This window comes from Sesamum indicum, linkage group LG8 (genome assembly GCF_026168435.1).
Source record: "Sesamum indicum cultivar Baizhima isolate 11 linkage group LG8, ASM2616843v1, whole genome shotgun sequence".
Lineage (NCBI taxonomy): Eukaryota > Viridiplantae > Streptophyta > Magnoliopsida > Lamiales > Pedaliaceae > Sesamum > Sesamum indicum.
In genome coordinates this window covers 28321133-28336813 of record NC_142664.1, presented here as the reverse complement: position 1 = coordinate 28336813, position 15681 = coordinate 28321133, and the positions used below count along the sequence as shown (strand labels likewise).

The 15681-nt window shown below is 35.5% G+C and overlaps 3 protein-coding genes across 5 annotated transcripts; all 3 read left to right on the top strand.

The window, feature by feature from the left end:
- Positions 1 to 6044: 6044 nt before the first annotated feature.
- LOC105169193 (uncharacterized) lies at positions 6045 to 10495 on the top strand. Of its 2 annotated transcripts, XM_088884290.1 has the most exons (3): positions 6045 to 6231; positions 8007 to 8076; positions 8159 to 10495. In XM_088884290.1, the coding sequence occupies exon 3, from the start codon at positions 8385 to 8387 to the stop codon at positions 10302 to 10304; it is 1920 nt and encodes a 639-aa protein (XP_088740416.1). In that variant the 5' UTR covers positions 6045 to 6231; positions 8007 to 8076; positions 8159 to 8384; the 3' UTR covers positions 10305 to 10495. The 2 variants fall into 2 exon arrangements, with proteins under 2 accessions (XP_088740416.1, XP_020551890.2); XM_020696231.2 differs by lacking the exon at positions 8007 to 8076.
- Positions 10496 to 11034: 539 nt separating this feature from the next.
- Positions 11035 to 12713, top strand: LOC105169191 (uncharacterized). 2 transcript variants are annotated; one of them, XM_011089534.3, is made up of 3 exons: positions 11035 to 11598; positions 11815 to 11874; positions 12036 to 12713. In XM_011089534.3, the coding sequence occupies exons 1-3, from the start codon at positions 11116 to 11118 to the stop codon at positions 12456 to 12458; spliced, it is 966 nt and encodes a 321-aa protein (XP_011087836.1). In that variant the 5' UTR covers positions 11035 to 11115; the 3' UTR covers positions 12459 to 12713. The 2 variants fall into 2 exon arrangements, with proteins under 2 accessions (XP_011087836.1, XP_020552074.1); XM_020696415.2 differs by having other exon boundaries at positions 11035 to 11670.
- A 185-nt stretch (positions 12714 to 12898) lies between these two features.
- On the top strand, positions 12899 to 14607 carry LOC105169192 (FAD/NAD(P)-binding oxidoreductase family protein). Its single transcript, XM_011089535.3, has one exon. The coding sequence runs from the start codon at positions 12940 to 12942 to the stop codon at positions 14386 to 14388; it is 1449 nt and encodes a 482-aa protein (XP_011087837.1). The 5' UTR covers positions 12899 to 12939; the 3' UTR covers positions 14389 to 14607.
- The last annotated feature ends 1074 nt before the right edge of the window (positions 14608 to 15681 follow it).

Sequence of the window (15681 nt, the reverse complement as noted above, 5' to 3'; positions counted from 1 at the left end):
AAGTTAGGTTTGCTAATCAAATATTAGACATGTCTTTTAACTAATCTTGTTAGTGGGCTCTCTCCACCTTCTTCACATTGTTCACTTTATTTCTCAATCTTACCTATCACTTACTTTTATTACAATTAAATTTCGTACCTAATCGCGTCGACTCAACAGTGTTTATTTCCATCATGAATGCGACACAATAGTGTGGTTGACCAGATAATTAATTACATCACCTAGCGTATCGTGTGCCACTCATCTCATACCCATTAAATATATATATATATTAAATATTATTATACAGTGTGGTATCTTTTTCATCTTCAGCAATCAAGTTTTTAAGGATAAATATGGATATGTGGTAAGTGTTATCAGATCACAACCCACCCCATTGAGTATTTTCTTTTATATATTAGATAAAGAGAGAAAATAAAAATAAATAAGTGTATGTTGAAGATAAATGATATGTTTGGATTTGTGTTTTGAGATAATTTAAAATATTTTAAAATAAGTGGTGTAGGTTTGATATCGGGACTTGGGAGACAAAAAACACTGTTCATTGTCAAATCATATTTCTTTTATATATAAATATTGTATGTTTAATGTTTATATTTTGGAGATAAAAATCACTGTTTATTTTCAAATCATATTTTTTTTATATTATATATATATATAAGTGTATATAGATGTATATGTATATATATTATATAGAAAGTTGAAAAATAAAAAAATTACACAAATAAAGTGTAAAAACACAAAAATAAATATTAAATGTGTTTTATTTTGTTTTAAAAAATGCAAAAATATGAAACCAAACATAATCCTTATACAACACAATGTATGACCAGTTGTACGGTAGACTTTACACATATTTTACCACATTGATGAGTATGATTATCTCAAATTTCCTAAGCATTATAATTTTGAGTTAGCTGACTTCTAGGAGATAGAGATACATGTAATAACACGGTGGACTTATACGGATTCCATACATTGAAAATATGTGTACATGCTGTCACTTAGATCCCTAACCAAAATGACGTATTAATTTAAAAATCAAATAATCCCTTTCCCATGTACAAGGAGCCACAAATTAGGTTGACTTCCTTCTTTTCTTGCAATTTCCTCTGTTTTTTTTTTAAAGATTGATAACCTTTCATATTGCCTAAGTGCTATTCAATTCCTCCTACTTGCTATTATCCTCTTCCTTTTATTTTATTTTGTTGAATTATATTCATTTTTCTCTCCCTCTATGTAATAATTGTTTTAAAGATTTGATCAATCCTAAGGGAAGACGACGTCTGATTAACTTTAATATTTTTCGTCCAGTACGAAATAACAATTTATTGAAATATAATCTAAAACTAAGAGTTTTTTTTTTTTTTTTTTGTGTGGCTACTCTCGTTTTTATATCGTCGAGCTATAAATACAGATTAATCTCAATGCAATAACAAAAAAGTTTTGGCAGTCAAATACCCTAATTTACTAAAAAAAAATATCAAAGAACTCAATATTTGGAGTTGTTTCCCATACTAAAATTGTTAAGAGAAAAGATATAATAAGTTAAAATAAATAAATAAATTCTCACACATTACGTACTTAAATAAATGGAATATACCATGGACCACGGACCATGGACGGCGAGATTCTTACGGCTTTTGCGCCAACCAATTCCTTCTTATTATAATTAAATTTTATTTATAACGATTCTACCGATAAAAACATATCATTTTCTATTATAAAATTAAGTAACCAAACCCCTTTATCGATTATACAAAAATTACATTTATAAGTACATTTTCAAATATTTATAAGCAAGTACGATTCTCCTCTTTCATAGTTTACATTTTTAGACGAATTGGTTGTTTAGTATAGCATCAGAGTCGGATCAAATAAGAAGTCATGTATTTAAATATTATCAATGTTCATTTATAATATATATATATATATTTTACGGACAAAATTTACACATGAACAATATATATACTGAGATATTAATATTAAATGATTATGATCGACTTAATATTTTGGATGGGGTTTGGACACATAGGTTTTGAATGATGAAAGGGATTGGGTTGGCAAGAAAGAGACAGGGGAGGGGCAGAGTCCACGTAGGTTGGATTTGTTCAATTGTGGATGGATGTGTATGTGTAAGTGTGCATCTTGTTTGAATATTCCGCAACTTGGTATCTTCTTCCCTAATACTATAATATTATTACAATTAAAATAATTGATTCCTCAATTATGTAACGCGGAGGGATGTACATATTATTAATTTTATATTTGATTAGTGGTAATATAATTATCAATTATTGTTGTTCAAATTTTATATGTCCCCACTATAATTTTGGACATGGTCTTCCCCTAATTATTGCTCCTAAAATTTAATGAATCCAACTTAGTTTTTTCTCCTGCTCAAAGGTCGCGAGTTTTTTTTTAATTATTATTATTATTATTTTGTTTTTTCCCCCTAAATGTTGACTTTGTAATTGCATTATGTCAAAGTTTGAGCAATTTATCATTATTTATCGGAAGTATTATTAGGATTAAATGCAACAGAAACGCTATGAATATAATAATAGGTTAAAAAAAACCTTGAAAAAAGTGGGGTTATAAGATTTTTGGAACTTTTAATGTCGGAAACAGTGAGTTTTTTTTTTTTTTTTTAAAGTTCAGGAATCACATTTTTATAATTTCTTCTAATCCAAACTTGATGACCAACAAAATAAATTGTATATCTATGTTACTTCAAAATCAAATAATTCAGATATATTTTTTTTCAAATTTTGACTAATCATATTTAAAATAAATAATGTCAAAATCTTTAAAAGAAAAATGAACTTAGTAACTTAGTTACAAAAAACCCATTTCAGAAATAAAAGGCTACAAACAAGACAATAATTTGGTACATTTTAAAAGTCAAACAATTATTTAATTTATACTTATATTAAAAGCAGAAGGTAATTTTCACTGACAAATGATGATTTGTGAAATCACTACATTAATTTTTTTTTATTATGTCGATAATACTCTTAAGTTGATTTTTTTTTTCAAAATGTGACGTATTGATTTATATTTTTTATTTTTATTTAAAATATAATAAACACACATGTATTACAACAATTAATATCTAATATAATGACTAAATTAACCTTATATACAACAAATAATGACAAAGAAGTTTTGCTGTCTTTTTTCTTCCTCCTGTGCGTCGCATTCGCTTCTCTTTTTTCTAATCATATAATTTTTTCTTCTCAGTTTCCAACTTTACCCATTATCTTAAAATTATGATTTCAAATAAGAAAAATACAAATAAGAAAACATTATTATATAAAGAAATAAATAATTCACAATTTAATGTTAAAAAAAATAAAGGAGAATTACTACTAGAAGTAGTTTATTATTAGGTGGGGGGGGGGGGGGGGGCGTGCACAATAATTAAGGAGAGGTCCCGTCCTACCCCGTTGCGTTGTTGAGGCGTCACACATCGTTAAGTTTTCTCCTGGATCTCGACCAATCATCTTCCGCTTTCTTTTAGCCCAGTCGTTTTCCTCCACGTGTTCGGGCGTCATCGATTTGTGCGACCATCTTGTTTTGTCGTATCCCCACGTGTTCTTCATTCTCCACTTGTTGTAATTATTAGCGCCAATATTAGTTGTGTGTTTGTGTGTTACCGTTACCCCTCCTACTAACAAACAAAACCTCCTCCAAATCACAATCACAGTCACACCTCCTTCCATCTCTACCATTCATCAATGCTCACATCCTTATCATAACTATTTTTTATTACTGTAATATACACTAAATTACAATTAATTTTTGTATATTTATCATAATTATAAATATTTAGTATTATTTAATAAATTTTTTATATTTTATAAAAATTAATAATCATCTGACAAATATCATTTCGTGACAACCCATTCTAAAAATAACGTTGATTGCAAAGTGATTTTTCAAAAAACGATAAAATAGTTGTAATTACGATAATATCAAGAAGTCCATTATAATTTACTCTTAAAATATTTATTGATTTTTTTATTCCTTAGTTTTAATATATTTAATTAAATAAAAATAATTTATGCAAAAATATCGAGTGTGTTCTGAGTGTTAATTCTCTGTAAATTTTTTACTATTGAGTATTTATGTATTATATTAAAAAAATAAAGAGATAAGGAGCAAGGGTAAAAAAACAAAATATATATGGATCTTTTTATTTTGTGGATTCAATGCATCTTACCATAAATCGCACCTACTTTTGTACCTCGTATTAAAATGCGATTTCGCTTTCTTATTAACACTTTAAAGGTACAATGTCTATGCGTCCACCGCGCAAAAATAAAAAGGAAAAAGGAATACTAATTATAAAGATTTGATAATTTTGTAGTATAAATGATTTTGAAATTCTCTCGCTCTCTCGTTTAAAAAAAATATTATTTTATTGGATGGATCTAAAATTATTTTCAGACAGACTCATTTAATATTTAACTTTAATTGATTGATTTATTTTATTGGAATCAATCATAAGAATTCCATATTTTTTTTAATTACTACAATTAAATTGATAGATAAATTCATAATAGTAAAGTTAATTTGGGGATGTAACTGCAATTTGCAAATAATGCAATGCAAAATTTATATTGTAAGAAATCGATGTTATATCTGATGATGCATTTCATATATCACATGCATATTACAGTGATTTCGATAATTTCATAAATGTATTTTAATATATATATATATATATATATATTTAACTAAATTTTTTCTTCCCTTTTTAAATTTATAATTAAGAATTAAAATAAAGCCACAAATACATATTTATTTTGCTTAAAAAGTTATCAAAACAGAAGAAAGAAGAAGAGAGATGGAATTGGACTAAGCCAAGCCAAGCCAGCACGAATGCAAGCCAGCTCAACCACAATTGGAGATTCCTTTTAAAAAAGGCTGGCCACGCGCTAGCCGATAAGGGCGCGCCACGACAACTCCACCTCCACCACTAATTCTTCCACCCCACCTCCTTATGTCACCCACCCAGGTCCCACCCTTCTTATGAAAAAAATTTATATCACAAATGAAAAAAAAAATAAAAATGTAATTCTGTTTTATCTCTAGCATGTGTCTTACAATTTATTTTATTTTCATTAAAAGAAATATTATGTTGATGATGTGACTTGCGAGTTGCGACGATCGGAGTTCTATAAATTGAAGTATTATTTATTTTGAGTTCACCGTTTTATTTTGAAAAATTATTTGTGTCGCTAGCAAGAGAAAATCTTATGATTTATAAATCGCTTCGCAATCAATATGAGACGATTGCGTATATTATTAAGCAAAAGGGAAATACATATATTTATATATTTAAAATAAGCTTGAAATAATAAAAATGTGATAATGAAGGGCAAAGGATGTGAAACAGAGGCGCGTCCGTGTCACTGTCACCCAAAAGTATGATGCATTGTCCGAATCATCTAATGTGTCTGCTGCCTAAAATCGTCCAGAGAAAAACAGTTGTGTTTGTTGTGTCAGCAAAGGAAAGGGGCACTATCGTCATTTGTCAATCTCACTCCCACTCAATGAATCTAAAAGGCTACCTATATTAAGTTTCAGGCTTGATTTTTACAAGAGATGGAAATACATCATCTGCCCATAATTTATTTATTTTTTATTCTATGTTATTTAATTAATTAAAATTTATAAAATAATTGATTATTTACATCAACAATTATTTAGGAAAGAAAAGAGTATTTGTAAGAGTAATACATTGGATTCACGTCTTGCCTATTAAAAGTAATTTTTTTTTGGTATAGATAGATATATCTGTTTTAAAAATATATATGATTATGTATATTTAAAAAATATTAATAAATTTGAAAATGAAATATTAATTTTTAATTTCTAAATGAATATTTTGTAATTATTCAAATATTAGAAAGTATAAATATAAAAGTGGCATTAATTTATAATAAAAAGATTCAAATTGGGAAATCCGAGCTAAGTTAAGCATAGCTCTATTTTAATTCTTGGTTAGCAAATCATATAAGTTTCCCTCTTTTCCTTTCTTTCCTTTTCTACACTTTGTTGGTATTCAACTGGTAGTTGTTGTTGGATGCTGCCTCTTCTCTTGCCCTCCCATTCTCTAGCCCACTTTCTCTCTCTAGAGCTACACTCTGAAAATTTGGTTGTGATGCAAATGGAGTGAGAGAAAGATTCCATCTTTGCTGAAAAAACTCTGCTGGTTGAAGGGTAATTTTCCATTTTCTTTCACTCTTTGCTTATCCAAGTATATCAGTGCTGTTCTTTTTTGCAGAAAATGAGTTTGATGGGATTCTGAGCATTAGTGTCTACATGGGTCTGGAGACATCTGTTTTTTTTCTTCTTCTTTTGTGGGAATTACCACAAAAGTTTAATCATTTTTGTGGCTATTTTGCTATGTTTTGGTTCATGCAAAGTTGCTATCACTAGCTTTTTCGCTGTTGGTGGTTCAAAAATTAGATGTTTGTGATTGCTTTTGGATTCTTGATTGTGTAGTATTGGTGTTGTGAGCTTCAGAGGTGGGGTTTGACTCTTTGCTCTCTTCTATTCACTGTCTTTTGTCTGGTGAATCTTTAGATCTCATATTTCAGCGATGAGCTTCTTGTAGAAGTTGGATTGATGTTCATAGTTGAGGGATGAGGATTGGTTTGATCTTTGGAAAGAGATGAATTTTAAACAATTATCTGATTTATATAAATACCAAATCTTCAATCTGTATTGCGTCGTATGAGATAATTAATCTTGTCTTAAGAAGTTCTTGTTTAATTATATCATGGTTGTGTATAGATTGCAAGTGTGTAACTTGTGATGTTTTCCTGCATGATGAAGTGAATCTGATAGGGGAATATCCTCATCTAACCTTTTATTGATTAAAAAAATATGTGCAAATGTACACAAAGAATTTAAAACTTGTATTAGGAAAATCTACTTTGTGTAGGTGTATTATGGGTTGGCTACAATTGACTTGTAATGCTTGATCCAATTAGGAGATTTAGAGTTGAAGTTAACAATTCCGAAAACATGCTTTGTTTTTGCATTTTCCATAATTTTTATTGTTAATTTGCTATTGATCTTTATCGAATAATTTAGAATAAATGAACAATACTCATTTTATTTGCAATATATAATTTTTCCAAAAATATTCTTGTGCTTGTTTGATGAATATTTGTATTAATAAGTTTTTAAATTTTTAGTAACTTGAAGTTATTTTAGTATAATATTGACTTGTTTATTTTCTAGTGCAAAATGAAGAGAAATGATTAATTAATCAAATTTCAAAAATTAGTCTTTCATTCTTAATCTATTTTCATGGTACCAAACAAGGAGGAAGTATTTGCGATTTTTTCATCTTTCAATGATACCAAAGAACTTAATGAAAAACTATTATTCTTTTTCCTCTCTCTCTCTTTTTCACGTCCTCTTTCCTCTCATTTACCCAAACCATCTTTTAGTTTCTATTGTGTTTGTGGGGGTGCATTCTATGTTTTATTTAGTTGGAGTACCACAACGTCTTAACCTTACCTAGCCTCTATTGATTAAAAAAAAAAGGAAAAAGATTTATTAGGGGAATCTACTTTATGTCAGTGTATTTCGAGCTGGCTAACTTATAATGCTTGATCCATTTAGGAGATTCAGGACTCGAACTTAGTTTCTACTATGTTGGTGGGGTTGCATTCTAAGGTTATTTAGTTGGAGTTGCCACAACCTCTTCACATGATCTAGCAATGCTAGTCTTGATGCTAACTTGACTACTTTGTGTTTTTTTCTTTGGCAAGTACTATGAGGATTCATGTTGTATATATAATGGTAACACATGATGCATCATCTTGGATTTGGTATGCATGGACGCTTATTCAGTCTTTCTTCGGTTAACCTAGAGATCTCTTTATTCTCTGAACAGTGAATCTTTTGAGCTCTTATGTATTAGATTGAACCATGTAACTTATTTGGGGCTTACTTTACCTTTTCTTTGTGTATGCTTTCAGATTTTGCAACCGTTCTCTTCTATTGGGTGACGGAATTTAGAGGAATTCGTACTTGACTGGAAATCGATGTGTATGTTGGATTCGACTAACCACACTTTCTAGTGATGTTTTGTTTTGCTTTCTAATAAGTTCGATACCATGTTCACGTGCAGGTTTTGTTTATAAACATACACAGTGCTTCTCCAAGGCAGTTTATATAATGGATAGGTCGGATACATCAGGTTTTGTGAGCGGTGGAGGTCGAGTGTATGTTTGTCTTGTTGTTTTCATTTTAATTTATGGTTTTTCCCACTAGGCATTGAGTAGCATTCTTTCGGAGCTGCTCCATCATTACTTCAAACTAGTATAGGTATTTCCATTAATCAGATCAAGAACAAAATGTATTCCTCTTTTTGTGGTGATCTCTTTAAGAATTGTAATGTCGGAGATACTACCCTGCGGTTGGATGGCTTTGGATACCGAACACGTGAAGGTGTCACACTTAGCAACAATGAAACTAATATTGGTGGTCAAGGAAATACCCCAGACGATGGATGCAAATTAGTTCTAGGATTGGGCCCGACGCCAAGTGCCTATTCTATTGAGTGTCCCCCTTCAAGTGATAACAAAACTAAGGGACTTTCCGCCGTATTTACTCAAGTGTTGTCAACTCAACATGATTCAATTTTGAAGCTCGGGCTGTCAGGGAGCGCTGATGCATTTTCCAATATGCTCGACTTTTCAGCTTCCACTCAGAGTCATGTTGATGCAACTAATCAGCTTGATCAAGTGTCTGCAGATGGTAACCAACGTGTGATTCCTGTTGTTGATGAGGGTTCTACGTCAGCCAAGAAATCAGGAGGCTATATGAGGAGCCTTATTATGGCTCCAAGAATGGAAAAGGTTGAGGTGTCGGTGACCCTGAACAAGTCTTTTGAACTTAGTGCGAAATCTGATTGTCAACTTTCTCCTCTGAGTTCTAAACCTTCAAATGTCTCTAATCACTCCATCAGTGCTGTATCTGAGCCTGGAAGTGCTACATTATCAGCAGATCACAGAGGCAGCTATATCAGAAGATGCAAGTTTGCTGGGTGTACAAAAGGAGCGAGAGGGGCAACAGGTCTGTGCATTGGCCATGGGGGCGGACAGAGATGCCAAAAGCTGGGTTGCAATAAAGGTGCAGAAAGCCGAACGGCATATTGCAAAGCCCATGGAGGAGGGAAAAGGTGTCAGCAATTAGGATGCACCAAGAGTGCTGAGGGAAAGACAGATTACTGCATAGCACATGGTGGTGGGAGACGTTGTGGACATCCAGGAGGTTGCACAAAAGCGGCACGTGGTAAATCTGGTCTTTGCATCAAGCATGGTGGGGGAAAGAGGTGTAAGGTCGAAGGCTGCACCAGGAGTGCTGAAGGACAGGTTGGCCTGTGCATCTCTCACGGTGGTGGACGACGTTGTCAGTTCCTCAGCTGTACTAAAGGTGCGCAGGGGAGTACCACATTCTGTAAAGCGCACGGTGGTGGAAAGAGATGCATATTTGCTGGCTGCACAAAAGGTGCCGAAGGAAGCACACCGCTCTGCAAAGGGCACGGTGGTGGGAAACGTTGCATGTTTGATGGTGGTGGGATATGCCCAAAAAGTGTGCATGGAGGTACAAATTTCTGTGTTGCCCATGGAGGAGGAAAGAGGTGTTCCATTCCCGGTTGCACCAAGAGTGCCCGTGGCAAGACTGATTGTTGTGTCAAACATGGTGGGGGAAAACGGTGCAAGATCGAAAATTGCGGGAAGAGTGCTCAGGGTAGTACTGACTTCTGCAAGGCCCACGGAGGTGGAAAGAGGTGCAACTGGGGTGAGGGGAAATGCGAAAAATTTGCAAGAGGAAAGAATGGTCTCTGCGCTGCACACAGCAGCCTGGTTCAGGGCCGGGAGACGAAACGAGCAGGAATGCTTGGGCCAGGCCTCTTCCACGGACTAGTACCGGCTACCGCATCAACTGCTCAAAGCAACTTTAACAACACATGTTCATCGTCGGGTGTAACTGCAATCTCAGACACAATCAACTCATTCGAGAAGCCAGCCAAACGGCAACAGCTCATCCCTCCTCAGGTACTGGTTCCTTTGTCGATGAAGACCTCATCGTCTTACTCAAGACCGTTGGGTTCGGAGAAGCAACTGGAAAGGAGCAGCGGGGGTGATGGCGTCGGCAGCAATGATGCAAGAAAGAGCATCGATTTCATCGTTCCTGAGGGCAGAGTCCATGGTGGTGGACTGCTGTCCTTGCTAGGAGGAAATCTCAATAATGTAATAAATGGGATTTGAAGTGGGTCTACCACAATGGCGAGTTGTGGTCTATCTCGTTTCTTGGAACAATTCTTCCTTGTATTTGAACTTACATAAATATGGTTGAAAATATGGAACTAGTAGTGTATTTTGGCATGTGCAATTAAGGGGAATGCATGTTTTCATTGCATCCATATGAATGTTCAATAAAAGTTGTAATTGTTCTGAAAGTTGATCCAATTTGTAGCATGTACATATGTTTCTTGTAAATGTAAATCCCGTGAATGGCGCAAAACCCAAGGGGCAAAGAAGCATAAACGGAGTTCCTCGCTTACATATCAATGCATTTGCTGTGTTCATCTTATAATTGGAACTTTGTTTTTTAGGATATGACCTTCATGTCTGTTACTTTCAACAATTTCTGCTACAAAACTGATGCTTTTCATACTCTCCTCATTCTTCTCTTTCAACATTATTTTTGTGTAAACTTGGTTGCTTCAATGCTTTCTTTTTGGCGGATTACGGCTCGCCTTCGCATATATGCACTCTCTTAGATTTACCTCTCTTATATTTAACCCTTAATATTTTCTATTAATTTCATATATCATTAAAATTAAGTTTTAGATAGTCACAATATCAATTAACGTAAATAACACTATAATACTATTGTAAGGGTATTTTAGTCCAATCAAAAATAGAAAGAAACATCTAATGCTGTTCATGCTTATATATATATAAAAGGAAGATTTCAAATTTCGGTTGAGCGTCAAAAAATTTCAGCGAACTTTAATCACTATTATGGGGAACGTGTTGTGATTCTGGACTGGAGAATCAATTGCAGTGACTTTTCATGGAAAACCAGCGCGAGTCCAAAGCTCCGAAGCTCAAGTCCTTAGACGGCGCCGTCTCACACAACGTGCTGAATTTGGCCGGAGGTCACCGCTACAGTCCAATGTTCGATCCATACCCATCCGACAGTTCGAGTTCTCCGTCTGCGCTGGTGACGTATCTTGAGGCTGCCGATCCGTCGTCCACCTTCGAGACTCCATCGGTATTCATTACGCCGGTGAAGGTCGAGGAGGATGTGATTGTTATGGATGGGATTCCGGTGCCGAAGTCCAATAAAGGAGGCGGTGAAGGAAGAATGAGGCTAGCGACGTCATCCAATTCCGTTATTGGCGGTCTTGTTAGCGGGAGATCGCATTCAACTTCTTCACCGTCAACCGGTGGTGGCGGTAGAGGTAGCGGCACCGAGCAGAGCAGATACTATAAGAATAGGCTGTGCCGTTTTTGGGAGAATACTGGTGCATGCCAATTTGGCTCCGGATGCCAGGTCAATTGCTCTCACTCTCTCTTCCATTATTCTGATCCGACGGTTAATTTTCTTCTCAAGATTTATCTACGGGTACGCCGACTTCTAGTACTTTATCATTTCACCCCTCTGACGAGAAAAGTTAACATTCACGAACGAACTTAAAAGCGCATTTATCCCTATTAGGTCAAACCACGATTTAATATGCTTATTGGAACTTGAATTCACTTGAAACAGTTCGCACATGGCAGAGAGGAGCTGCGCCTTCCTCGTTCCTCGGGCAGGACCAAACTTGAGGTACGAGAACTGGTTAATCTACTCTTTCTTCTTTGCTTTTCTACACTTTCCTTTTTCTCCAATAAGTCTTACAAATCGTAACTACTGAATTGGAAAATCTGTTATGGCCCATGATTTCTCGTATGTTTCCGGATATTCTTTTGCAATTTTCTCTGGCATAGACCTTCAAATTGAACAACAATTTAGAGGGATCAACCCCATCATCATATGGCACAAAATATCCCCCAATTAGCCAAGTCAAAACACCACCACCACCACTGCCACCCGCAGCAGCAGAACCCTTCTCATTTCCATCGCCACCAACGGGAATGGACTTCCCCACATCACCCAGCCAAGTCAAACAACTTTCTGGAAGTACCAGTTCCAGCAGCGCAACCGCAAATACTACTCCGCCCCCGCCCAGATCTGATTGGACTCCTGGGGACGACGGGATTGATGTCAGTTTGCCATTGGGTTCAACAGAGAAAAAGAACCCCTCCAAACAAGATGTGGATGCTCACATAGAGAAAGTGCTTTACGGGACTAAGTCAAGAAAGCGATTGCCTGTGTTTGTGGAAATTTGCCCTGACGAATTCGTTGATTAATTTGTGGGCGAGTATGAATCTGTTTTTGCTATAGAACGAAAATAACAGAGTTACTGTAGATGCTACTGATTCAGACTGAATAACATTCTGATATTTTTCCACTTTTTCAGTTTGGAACATCTGATAGGGTTATTAGGTAGCGCTGTAGGCTGTAGCGGAAGGGAATTCTGTTTTTCCACCCCAGACATAGTAGTGCTTTTGCAAGTTTTATACGGGTTTCTCATAAATTTCAATTTTAGTCTCATTTATCATTTATTCTTGTTGCAATTTTCAGCATGCTTTATATATATATGAATATAAAATATAAATTAAAAAGCAGTACGATATATATTTCTGTATATTAAAATAATATTCCATATAAAATGGTGATGTCAATTTTTTTGTAGCAACTGTATAACCTTCCCCCGTCCCTGCAAATGGATAACAGTATCGGATCACTAAAGCCTTATCCAGCCCATAAAACCCATACCCTCCCACCCCGATGTCCGTCGCTGCACTCTCTTTTCCCCTCTCTTCTTACTCTTCTTCCAATTTCAGAAACTCCAAATCTTTCAAGCTACCCAATGCAACCTCACAGCAAATATCTCTGGACTCGTCCCCACCCAATAAAACCCCGTCTTCTTCTCAACCATTCAGGAAGACTGGCGTCATTGTGGTCGGCGCCGGGCTAGCTGGTTTAGCTGCCGCTACTCGGCTCCAATCTGAGAACATCCCTTTCCTCCTCCTCGAAGCCTCCGACGCCGTTGGCGGCCGCGTCCGTACGGATTTCGTCGATGGCTTCACTCTCGACCGTGGCTTCCAAATCTTCATTACGGCTTATCCCGAAGCTCGAAAGCTTCTTGATTACGACTCGCTCAATCTCCAAAGATTTTACTCCGGCGCTAAGGTCTTTTACGACGGTCGCTTCCACACCGTAGCTGATCCCCTGCGGCATTTTTCCGATGCCCTCCAGTCTCTAATGAATCCCATTGGTACAGTCATTGATAAGCTGTTGATAGCATTGACTAGAATTAGGGTTTTGAGCCAGTCGGATTACGATATTTTGACTGCGGATGAGGTCAAGACGATTGATTTGTTGAGGAGAACAGGATTTTCGGATTCGATTCTGGACCGGTTTTTCCGACCATTTTTTGGCGGGATTTTCTTCGACAGGGAGCTTGGAACCACTTCCCGTTTGTTCGATTTCGTGTTCAAATGTCTTGCTCTCGGGGAGAATACCCTCCCAAAGAGTGGCATTTCCGCAATTCCAGAGCAATTGGCAGCTAAATTGAATCCAAACTCGATTTTATTAAATTCAAGGGTAGTTTCTATAGATTGTGAGTCAGAGGATGGTGTGACTGTGAATTTGGAAAATGGAGACTTGTTGAGGAGTGATCTTGGAGTCATTCTAGCAATTGAAGAATTTGAAGCTGTCAAGATTTTGGCAGGAAAAACAGGGCCTGGTCTGGTGAAGATGCCGGTGAGGAGCACCGTTTGCTTGTATTTTTCGGTGGATAGCAACAGAGTTCCAGTTAAAGACCCTGTGCTATTTTTAAATGGGTCGGGTCGAGGGATTGTGAATAACATGTTTTTTGCAACCAATGTGGCTCCATCCTATGCTCCTCCAGGAAAAGCGTTGGTGTCTGTATCACTTATCGGGTTGTATGATAGTGTGCCTGATGAAGAGCTGGTAGAACGGGTCATGAAGGAGTTAACAGATTGGTTTAGGGAGGGGGATGTCAGGTCGTGGAGATACTTGCGTATGTACAGAATCGGGTTTGCCCAGCCAAACCAGTGCCCCCCTACAAATTTGATGAAGGATCCGAGAGTGAAGCCTGGGTTGTATATATGCGGGGATTATGTGACTAGTGCCACTTTTGATGGCGCGTTGGTTTCTGGGAGGAGGGCTGTCGAGGCTTTACTGAAAGATAGGGCAACGGTTAAAGTATGATCTTTGGAGAAACCACAAGATGTTTTCTGCAAGTATGCGAGTATATTCTTTTTGTGTGCGCTGTTTATATTGGAATATGTAACATGATTTGTTAACGTGTTCATATTTCCAGAATGCTTGCCTATTCTTTTATACCTGCGTGGTAGAGTTACACGACAGATAGTCTTCCTGCTCCTTATTCTGGGTTGGTATATAATCTAAGGTTTTGATTTCATGTTATTCTTGTAAGAGGTGCATAAGCTTGGGATAAATTGCAGCTTCGCATAAGAGAAATCTTGATAGTTTGATGCCTGCTTGTGAACCAGTGGGTTAGAATGCTGTTGATGTTGATTTCAGGCATGGAACTTCTTTCGAGGTCAAAGTTTTCTCTTATTTGGTAACCTTCTCTCCATCTTGATGCACTAATAAAATGAGAATCAACTGATTTTGTTGGTTTTCTTAATTTGAATGTGAAACCCATGGGAATTGGGAAAGCATTTGCTGTGCCTTATACTGCTTCCGTTTGTCAAAATCTAAAGACCACAAAGAGCTCAAATTCTACTTTCTCATCACAAAAAGAAAAAAGGGAAAAAAGTTTGTGGCCTTCTCTTCATGTATGTGTCTCCCAATATAGAAGTTGATTTCAAACAATCTTCTATTTCCGTGCAACTTATTCATGAGGATATCCAATTGCCGAAATTTGAACAAATTTCTAGTTATTGGAATGTTTTCATATCTACGCATCACCTTGTATAAGTATTCAACACAAAGAATGCTTCTAAATGTGAGTAATGTAAAATGTTCATGTTTACATATTTTGTGTTTGTATGAATACTCTTCTCTCAACCTCAAAGAAGGAAATATGCTAAAACCAATGCAATGTTACTGTGTTGCATGTATAAAATCTTTTTCAAAATAAAAGAATATGATATTATCCTTGTACACGTTATATATGTATATTATGTTGAATGGCGTATAATGTGAAATAGCAATAGGATTTGAAACAGAAAATCTAATCCGATTCAAATCACATGCAAGGATTTTGAATTGTTGATCAAATAAGTTTTAAGTCAATGCCGTCTCAACTAATAAAGATGCAGATCCCTATATATCTTCTAGTGATACTTATTCTATGTTTGAGCTTTTCTATAAATTCACATCTATATCCCACATTAATATGATTGATCAAATACAAATTATATAAATTTAGAAATATTTTTATTTATCATAAACGCAAAAATCTAAAATAGGAGCTATTGAATTGGGTTTCAATATATGTCCATATTGAAAAATTCTTGAATAAATTAGGTTTGA

What these genes read in the sequence shown, in the direction of transcription:
- LOC105169193 (XM_020696231.2), top strand. Translation starts at nt 8,385, where the DNA reads ATGTATTCCTCTTTTTGTGGTGATCTCTTTAAGAATTGTAATGTCGGA.
- LOC105169191 (XM_020696415.2), top strand. Translation starts at nt 11,116, where the DNA reads ATGGAAAACCAGCGCGAGTCCAAAGCTCCGAAGCTCAAGTCCTTAGAC. An exon ending in TTCTCAAGATTTATCTACGG is followed by an intron (nt 11,671 to 11,814) that starts GTACGCCGACTT and finishes CACTTGAAACAG; the next exon opens with TTCGCACATGGCAGAGAGGA. An exon ending in CGGGCAGGACCAAACTTGAG is followed by an intron (nt 11,875 to 12,035) that starts GTACGAGAACTG and finishes TCTCTGGCATAG; the next exon opens with ACCTTCAAATTGAACAACAA.
- LOC105169192 (XM_011089535.3), top strand. Translation starts at nt 12,940, where the DNA reads ATGTCCGTCGCTGCACTCTCTTTTCCCCTCTCTTCTTACTCTTCTTCC.